Source organism: Terrapene carolina, unplaced genomic scaffold (genome assembly GCF_002925995.2).
Source record: "Terrapene carolina triunguis isolate 2854851 unplaced genomic scaffold, T_m_triunguis-2.0 Scaffold210, whole genome shotgun sequence".
NCBI classification, from domain to species: Eukaryota; Metazoa; Chordata; order Testudines; family Emydidae; genus Terrapene; species Terrapene triunguis.
The window spans coordinates 35,258,504-35,268,797 of NW_020664561.1; the positions used below are offsets into that span (position 1 = coordinate 35,258,504).

Here is a 10,294-nt window from a genome sequence, read left to right on the forward strand (position 1 = left end):
ATGTGCAGTTGCAAATTCATGGTTTAATACTTGGAAAAGTAAACCTGATGAGCCTTTCTTGTTTCACTGAAAGTTTGTCAGGTTGTTATTTTAGAAATCAATGTCAGGTGGAAGTGGGTGGTCCTCTTTCTCTAGATATCGCTACATAGGAAGTAGTCTGAAGTCTATTGTTATTGTGTCACAGATTTTGTTGGTAGCCAAAACTATAGCTGAAGTTACATTGCAACTTCTTCTATTATAGCCACTTGTTTTTGCATGCTTGTAACTTTTGAGGCTAAAACTTCATATGCTTTGTCTCAGCCCAGAGATGAATTTACTAGCAAGTCTGAGGAAAATCCCTCATATGTTTGAGTTAAGGAGAGTGAGGAAAGTACATTTATTATAATATAATAATACTTTTGCACTTATCAGTCTCAAGGTTTTTTATGAAGATGGTAAGTACCATCATTAGGTGCAAAATCAGAGGCAATTCTAAAAATTGGCTCATTATGGGCAAGTTAGGCTGGGACATCCAAACTCCTGTAAATAGGGGTTTGGGTGCCTAACTCATTAAGGTTCCAGCCTCCATGTTAGTGTGAGTTTTGAGAACCTTCACTTTTTTCATTTCTTGACTTTGATTGGGAATAGTTCACTTTTATGCCTCAATACTATGTTTAGTATATGGAACAATGGAGTTACACCAATTTACACCAGCTGGGAATCTGGCCCTGGATCTATATCAGGCATTTTCTGTTTTGGACCTACCTGTGAATCAATTCTGTTGGCATGGGGAATCAAAAATGCAAAGCAGCCTGTACAACACAGTTAAATTTTGAATGAACATGCAATATTTTTGATGCTACCAAGTAGAAATGACTTCCCCAAACCACATTCTGAATGAAGGTGTAAACAACAGGAGGGTCTGAAATTTAGTGGTCACATCAAGGGACCATATCATAATCTGTCAGAAAGACCTCTTGAAACTACTTTTTTTTTTTTTTAATTTAATCCATTTTAGTTGACTACATCTACAAGAGCACAACTTCCCATAAACATTACACAGCATGCAAGAGCAATTCTTCAGAGCCTCTGCACATGGAACTTTTCACTTTTACATTATAAGTGATGTCATCAAGGTCCTACCATAAATACCTTGCTCTAATTACAGATAGTTTATATAATTTAAAAAAAAAAAAATAAGTGGGAGGGAGTTTTTGTCAAGTCACCGACACATTTGTGGAGTCCATGGCTAGATTCTCAGCAGCATAAGAGGCCTTTCTGGTGCAGCTAAAGTGGAGGGGAGAGCGTAAAGATAGTTTTATGAGCTGAACCCTGACATAACTGAGATCAGCCTCAATGTTGCTCCAAATTATGCCTGGCTACAATAACCCGCAAAGACCCCCAGCACTCTGACAATGTTCTAATGATTGGAGCTGGAAGTGGATGGAGTGGGAGCCAGTGTAGCCATCACTACAGGACCTGTGGATTCCCCTAAACCATAGGCATCCCTTGGTAGTCACTTAATGCTACTTTATATTTGTGGAGTGGCAGAAAGCAGCCTTATCGGGGGCCAGAATCTGACCCTATGAATTTACACCAAGTGTTGTAATTTTGTTCATGTTTGCAGAGGTATGTTGGAGACACCTCTTTGTTGTAGGCCAGGGTACAATTGACCAAATTCACCGCTAATGTAAAGTGTGCAACTCCACTAACTTTATCCCCCTTATACCAGCAGTGAATTTGACTCAGTTGGCCTGTGTATCCTACAGAAAAGAATTCCAGTAATCTATTGTCCTTATCTTTTGGATAAAATCCTTTGTCTTACAAGCTATTAAAAATATTTGCCCCAGTTCTCTAGTATGCTTATTACTTAACCAGGTCTGTAGTGCCCACTACTGAGTTTAGACTTGCAATCTTTTAAACTGAGCCTTGGTCTGTACATTGTTGGGGTTTTTTCCTGACAATTTAGTTTCAGTTAATGATTCCAGATTGATGTTTGACCTTTCAAATGGAATGGTTTCTAAGAACTCAGGGTAAAACAACAGATAAGAAGATAAACCTTGTAGGTAATAGCAGATTATGGCCCAGATCCTGCAAACGCTTGCATATGTGCTTAAATCAATTATTTTAATGGGGCTATTCACATGCATAAAGGTTAAGCACATTTGTATAATAATCTGCAGGATTGGGACCTATGAGATTAGGTCATAATTTAGTGTATATTTGAAAAGTATATATTGTCTGCCTTCTAATACAAGAAGTGCAATGTTAATAGAGACAACTGCTAACAATGTTATTTAATTTCATTTAAAATGGCAGCACTTGTGAGTGATGAACGCTGTGGGCAATTTTTATTTTTCAGAGCTGAGAATGATAGCTGCTGGAAAACTTGCAAGTCTCCCCAGAAACATGCAGGTGAACCATCAGTTCTCACTGGCTTCGTCTATGGATCTTTTGAGCAGCAAACCTCCTCTGGCTGAGCATCGCGTAGACTCCTATCAAGATGTTTCTATCCATGGCACTCTCCCAAGGAAGAAAAAGGGGACCATTCCCATTAGATCTTGTGATATGTTTAGCCATATGGGAACCCTGCCATTCTCCAGAACACATAGGCAGCAGTCACCTTTGATTCAAGATGTCATAGAGGAGTATCCCCTGCAAGATAGGAAGAGTGAGAAACTCCACTTCAGGTACCGTCTTAAATTTAACCCAGATGTTTGTTTTGTAAGAGCTGTACTGTATTCTTCTAGAACTCCTATCCTCTACTTACAAGGCTACACTGGCATGGCTGAGCCAACATGGGCATGACCATGAGTCGGTGCTCAACTTGAGTCAGCCCTTAGTGAGATGGCCCCATGTCACAAGCCAGGTTTTAGGTCAGCTTCTATGTAATTACGCAAAAAATGAAATCCGATGCATTTTGCTAATTATAAGGGAAATTTTTGCATCTTATTCCATAGATTAAAATGAAAAAAAGCCTTAGGTGGTGTTTTGATTAGGTTTTAAATATTCTAAATTTTAATAATTTTTGTTGCTTTGTTCCTGTAGATTCAGAAATCTCGTGTGTGTGTGTGTGTGTGTGTGTGTGGTGGGAGGCAGGTCTAATTAGCTGTCCTAGTAAAGATAAAAATATTCTGGCCAAAATTTTCAAATGTCGGTACCTAAACTTAGACACCTAAATAAAAGCTCGATCCAATTCCAGTTGAAGTATTTGGGAGCACTACTGGAAGCCTCAGTTACTTACAGTAATGAGTGAAGTCTAAGAACCTGTATCAGGTAGAGTGTTCACTGACGTTAATAGAATGACTATCAGTCCCTAAATGTCCTGATTTTCAGAGGTGCTGATCCTTCAATGGCTCTGGACATCCTCCTCATACCATTTTGTGGGATATCTACTTAGGTTTGCCCAGATGTTGCACCCAAAGGGTGAAATCTTAGCTCCATTGAAGTCAATGGTAAAACTCCCACTGACTTCAATAGGGATACTATTATTTATTACTGTTATTTAGTAAGTGATAGAGAAGAAGAATTGGGGTGCAAAGTTGTAAAAACACAGTCACTGAGCATAGGCAAAGTATTGTTGACAATCCCATAAGAATGGCAAGATTGTCGCAGGTAGGTACCAGACAGGGGCGGCTCTATGTATTTTGCCGCCCCAAGCACGGCAGTCAGGCAGCCTTCGGCGGCATACCTGCGGGAGGTCCGCTGGTAACGCAGATTTGGCGGCATGCCTGCGGGAGGTCCGCCAGTCCCGCACCTTCGGCGTACCCGCCACCGAAGCCGCAGGACCGGCGGACAATCCCGCAGGCATGCCACTGAAGGCAGCCTGACTGCCGCCCTCACGGCGACCGCCAGGCCACCCCCCGCGGCTTGCCGCTCCAGGCACGCGCTTGCTGCTCTGGTGCCTGGAGCCGCCCCTGGTGCCAGAGTCAGGAAAACAACAAACTTGAGTATAACACAGTGGATTAATAAGGTACAAAGAATATGAGATACCGTTTTGCGGCTTGGATGTCAGAATCGGCATGGTTAAGAAAAGCAGCTGAATGGAACTTCTACACTGGGATTTATAGTTATACTGTAAAAATGTATTTACCAATCAGATTTCATCACACAACCTTTGATTAAAGGAGGGAAATTGTATGAGCTCTGTTCTTGTGGTAGATCAGATCAGCCTTCTCCTTTTAAGGGTGAAGTTAACTGAATCTATTGATAATACTGCTTGAGGACAAGCTGAAAGGTTGTTCTGGAACAGTTTTGTTTCTTTCTACCCTCCAACAAATCAGTCTGGGTAAAAGGCTTCAGAGCACATATGGTTTATAGGGCAATGGTCATGAGGTGTAATTGCTTCCTGCTTGTTTGGACTTGCTTGTGAACCTATTGAACTCCTTTTAATTATTATGTGATCAGAAAGTGCACGCACCCAGAGATGTTATCAAAAGAAGAATGTGATGTCATGCACTGTTGCTTTCTCACAGTCTTCCTTCATATAACAATTACTGTACACAGGGCCGGCTCCAGGGTTTTTGCCACCCCAAGCAGAAGCAGAAAAAAAAAAAGCCGCAATCGTGATTAGCTCTACTGCCCCCGCTTCAGTCTTCGGCGGCAATTCGGCGGCTGGTCCTTCGCTCCGAGAGAGAGAGTGAGGGACTGGCCGCGGAATTGCCGCCAAAGAGACCGACGTGCCGCCCCTCTCCTTTGGCCGCCCCAAGCACCTGCTTGCTGGGCTGGTGCCTGCAGCCAGCCCTGACTGTACAAGTACAGTTTACAAGAGGTATACCTTCTCTCTTTGAGAGAATAGGGCCTCCAAATTACACTTGTACTATTAGGAATATTGCTGTAGTCTCAGCAAGAACAAAAGTGTTGAGAGGGGAAGGACAAGCTTCACTCAGAATGAGAACATGATGCTACTCAAATAATAAGGGATGATGTTAGAACAGCTGGCTAATAGTACTTTCTACTGCCATATAGGAGATCTGGTTGGTCTCCCAGTCACCTTGCTAGATTAGTCAGAGATGTATGGTAGTAGCTCTTGACTAATGTTTACAGTGCTGGCAACTGATGTTAGAACTGAAGTCACTATCCACTCAGACCATGAGTAAGTGTTTAAAAGAGCTGTGAAATCCCTAAGTAAATATGTATATGATGGCAGACATATGGGGCCAGATTCTTTCCCCCTTGCTTATATTGAATGTGAACATACTCTGCCAGTAGTTTCCTTTTTATTTTTTTTAGGAAAGCTAGAAATTGCCATATTCTGCCATCCTCCTTGGTGTCTCATGTTGTGAATCTGCACCTTTATTCAATAACTAAAAAATAAGATTGTACATTTAGACACAAATACAGAGCACACTTATGATTTGCCATGATTTGCCTGTAGTGAGCTTTTGTCATAATCAGCAGGGGTCACATTGTGATGCTCTCACTGATGTTGAGCATGTTGAAATCAATGGGACTGTTGGTGTAGTGAGGACGCTCTACTCAACATGAGTGAGGGTGTATGTCTAAGCTCACTGGCACTGAGCATTCCTACAGTTTGATAAGACAGATAGATATCCCTCTTGTACTGCTGATTTCTGTGTAGAATCTCATGGTGAATGAGAGTCAGAGATCAGCTCCTCAGAGTAGGAGCTGCATTGCGAGCAAGTGTATCTGAGGCAATCACTAGGACAGCTCAGTCTGAGTAGTTAAGAGAACTCCAACACAGCACTGAATAAATTCTTTTGTGTCCCGTTTTGTTCTTTTTTTAATATAGTGTTCTACTTTCACTTAATGCTTCCTGACGAAGTTTGAAATTGGGAGAATCCTTGTCCACCTCCATCGCTCTGTTGACATAACAATAGAGCCAGGGTTCTAATGCTTAGCATTGTAGTTGCTGTGAACTGAGGTTAGAGGATCCTAGATATTGAATTGTGATTCAGAATGTCAAGGTTGCAGGCTCAATTATTGTGCTTTTGGGATAGATTTTTTTTTAAAATAACATTTATTGAGACTTTATATATCAATAAACTCTTCCAAGAGTTTAAAGTTAAGAATAAAACCGTGAAAACACAATGGAGACCATACACAGGGATCAGTTGACATTGCCGGGGAAAGAAACAGGATACAGTAAAGAGCAGCGAAGAAAAAATATAGGTGTCTAGAGCGTAAATACTCTTGTGCTACTATGAGCATTAATTTATATTTCTCCCTTATGTACATTGGTTTTTATTTCCAAAAATTCTTCTCATATCTCCTGATACTTTCAATATCAGTTGGTTGGGGGGAAGGGGAAGCTATTTCTCCCAGGCATTGATTTAAAACTTGTGTTAATGGTATCATATGTGAACTATTTATTAAAATTACATTTCACTTTACACAAGGTAGATTGTATATTTTAAATATCTATTGTGTAATGTACTTTGATTATATGAAATGTCTTGTTATCCAAATAGGGACATTTCCCTGTAACCCTAAGAGCACCCCAATTCCATAAGGCAAAGGGCTCCGTAGTATCTAGCAGTGAGCCTCAACTGTCCTGACAAGCTCAATGTAACCCAACTTGATAGTGTCATAATCTATATCTAAAAGGTGTCCTGTAAGGTATAATATGCAAATTGGTAACATGCTCATCATTAATATTACTGTGTGATATATGTATGGGTGATATAGAATATAAATTGAGCAAAGAGGCAATAGAAATACATTTACAGAAAAGGTAAACAAAGCCATCAAACTACTGAGTGGGGGAGATAGACACTTAACTATCACAATGGGAGGCGGGGAGACACTGCAAAAATTAACATGGTGTCAGCTTCCTGGTGGACAGGGCCGGCCTACAACATTTTGGCACCTGAGGCGGGGAGCTCAAATGACGCCCCCATAGCCCCCTCGCTTGGGCCAAAACTTTGAAAGGTCTCAATTCTGCCTTCTTCCTGTTTTACTCCTCTCATGGTACTGCTCTGCTACCTACCCCAATAAAGGAGAACTAACAACTTAAAATGCTTTGTTCAAAAATTTTAAGTAACACTTACATTTGCTGTTCAGGCGTTTGAAAGTTAACTTTTCTTGCCTGCATAGTAAACACTGGCATTTTTATCTGTTTGAATAATCAAAGTGGTGCTTTCCGTGCCTTCTTGGTTGCAAAGATTTGAACTGCTTTCTGAAGGTCCACAGTCTGGATCAGCTCATGCTCTACTGAGATGGTTGCAAAGCCAACCAGCCTCTCCTGTGTCATTGTGGAGCGTAGATTTGTTTTTATTAACTTCAGCTTGGAGAAGCTGCGTTCTCCACTGGCAACTGTTACAGGAAGTTAGAAGTATGCGCAGAGCAGTAAAAGCATTTGGAAAGAGGGTGGTCATCTTATTTGTGCACATATGTTCCAGAACAGCCTTTGGAGTTGATCCTGCTGAAATGTATCTTGGAAGGGCTTTCAGTTTATCACCTAAATCACTCGCATCAATATTGCGCATGATATCATGTGTCAACACTGTCTCTAGTGCCCTGCATTGCTGGTGTAGGTCTTCTTCGGGTATAGTGAGGAGTTTTGGAATATCATACAACATCCCAAATATACTGCTGTGTTCCTTGAGCTGCATGAAACGTTATTCAACTGACTGTATTGCACAATCTAGCACCTGGTTAAAGAATTCAACTTTGAATTGTTGTTTGGGGTCTCTTATGGCATTATCCCATGCCTCGTAATCAAAATGTCGTCTTCTTCGGTGACTCTTGTATTCTTGAATGGGTGGGAAAATAGCTTCAGTGTGAAGTTCCTCTGCCAACTTCTGTGCACTCTTCAGACCGTTTTGAAATCCCTCATCTGACCAGTAAGACTGCAGGTATGACTTTGCTTTGTCCAGTTGTTCCATTGCTCCAGATATATCAAGGTCAACACCTTGGAGTCTCTTGCTTACAACATTTATTTCAAACAGTATGTCATGCCACTACACTAAGCCACACAGAAATTTGAAGTTATGTATTTTTCTGGTGATTCCATTTCCCCCTCCCACTGTTCTCCCACGAACAGTTCCTGTCATAGCATTATCCTCCATAATGGCAACTATGGCATCATCTATCTTCCCAATTTGCTGTTTGATGGGAAAGTCGAGTGGAGGCGAAAAGCCTATCCTGTGGCTAGGGTGACCAGATCGCAAGAGTGAAATATCAGGACACATTGGGCGGGGGGAGGGGAGAGGACGACAATGACAGACACAGGTGCACAGAGCCATGAGAGGGGGCCCTAGGAAGCTGCGAGAGGGGGCCCTAGGAAGCTGCGAGAGGGGTTGTACGGCCCCTGCTGCAGCCCGCACCACAAGCCACAGGGCAAGGACACCTACTGAATTCAATGAGAATTTTGCATGTGAATTGATGTACCTAGTTCTGAGATTATAAAGCCAGAAGGGATCCGGTGATCACCTGGTCTCACCACCTGTATAGCACAGACATAGAACTTTCCCAAAATAATTCCTAGAGGATAGCTTTTAGAAAAAGCTTTTAGAAAAACACCATGACCCTTAGTATATTGTTAATCGTTAATTACTCTTACCATTGAAAAGGTATGCCTTATATCCAGTCTGAATTTGTCTAGCTGCAACTTCCAACCGTTGGCTCATGCTCTACCTTTCTCTGCTAGACTGAAGTGCCCATTATTAACTATTTGTTCCCCATGTAGATACTTGCAGTCTATAACCAAGTCACTTCTTAACCTTCTTTTTGTTAAGCTAAATAGATTGAGGTCCTTGAGTCGATCACTATAAGGCATGTTTTATAATCCTTTAATCAGTCTTGTGACTCGTCTCTGAACACTCTCCAATTTATCAATATCCTTCTTAAATTGTGCACACCAGAACTGGACACAGTATTCCAACAGTGGTTGCACCAGTGCCAAATACAGAGATAAAATAACCTCTCTACTCCTGCTTGAGATTCCCCTATTTAGGCATCTGGTCACCCTATTTCTGTATGCATTTCCCCAGGTTTTTTTGTAAAAATCAAAACTGAACTGCCCCAGAAATTCTGGCATGTGGAATCATCGTGAAACTCGCATGGCTCCAACCCTGCCGATGAACCTTTAGATCCACTGCACAGACTTCTGCCACTTGAGCTAATGGAGTAAGTGATGGCAGAGGCAGTAGGTTGTCATCCTATATGTGATAGATCAGCTCTATAGGGGGATGAGACACTTTTTTTGCCACTGGGTTTCACAGATATCTGCTGACAGAAGAGGAACTGTGAAACTCAGGAATCCTGGGTCTATCCCAGGCTCCTGAATGGAGTGGTCTCTAGTAGTCAAAGACCCTTCTTCCCGTCCCCTCCAGTCTGTCTATCCTATTGCTGTCTAACCTGCCCCAGCTCCTCATCTGATTTCAACTGCCCCTCACTACCGCTCTGGATTCCTTGTCCCAGTTTCCTGGTCCTGTCTCACTCTCCTCTCTCCCTGCCCCCATCCCTCAGATGGGATGTTCGTTCCAGACTGGCAAAATTATAAGGCTTCCCAACATTTCAACACTTCCCATTCTAAATTTTCAGTTGCTTAACTATAGGCTAGCTCTGCCTACAACAAAGCATATTCAGAACCTCTGATTAAGGGGATTATAAGTGTAGCAACCTCCATCATAGCTAGTCACCAAAGATTGAACCTGAGCCATCCAGACTTAAAAGCATGAGCTTCTAATACTTGAGTTCAAGATATAACTCCCTTAGCTGGTAGCTATACAGTTATCCTCTAAAAATCCACCAGAGGAGGGCACAAAACACAGGTTGGACAGTGAATTACAAAAGTGCCAAATATTATTATTAGACCTGCAATACTTTTCACAATGAACATCAGCAGGGGATAAACTGGGAGTTTAAGAATATTTGGAAAACAATTTTAGAATAACATTCAGTGCTGTGGTTTAAAAGGAAAAAAACCTGTTAAAACTCATAACTTAGCAGTATTCAGTGTTTGGGGAAAAAAACAACTTCTAGGAGCTATGGGATACAAGTTAAGAATATTGAAACAGGAAGATGTTATGCTTAGTTACCACTTGGGCAAGGCGGCGTGCTATGTAATACTTGCAAGATTTCACTGTAATGTTTTACAATATATAGCAGCGCAATGCGGATTCCATTGATATTGTTGAGCAATTCATGCTGATTTTATTTCAGCCCACATCTTAATAGTTTTGAATACTATAGATCACAATTTTCAGCTCAGTTGGTCTGAACATGCAGAGCTTTAAAACTGCTATGCTCTAAACTGTATATTAACTACAATTTTATAAACCTGCATGTCAGAGAACTGTGTGCCACTACTACTAGACAGTGGCACAAGGCAATTCAGTGTGAATCACAG

The 10,294-nt window shown here is 41.5% G+C and overlaps 1 protein-coding gene across 1 annotated transcript in view; it reads left to right on the forward strand.

Annotated features, from left to right (window-relative positions):
- Positions 1–10,294, forward strand: part of BCAR3 (BCAR3 adaptor protein, NSP family member) — a 139,885-nt gene that overhangs the window by 48,465 nt on the left and 81,126 nt on the right. The window contains exon 3 of the mRNA XM_026655463.1: positions 2,342–2,669. Within this exon, the coding sequence (XP_026511248.1) occupies positions 2,342–2,669 (328 nt within the window). The remainder of the gene's footprint in view (positions 1–2,341; positions 2,670–10,294) is intronic.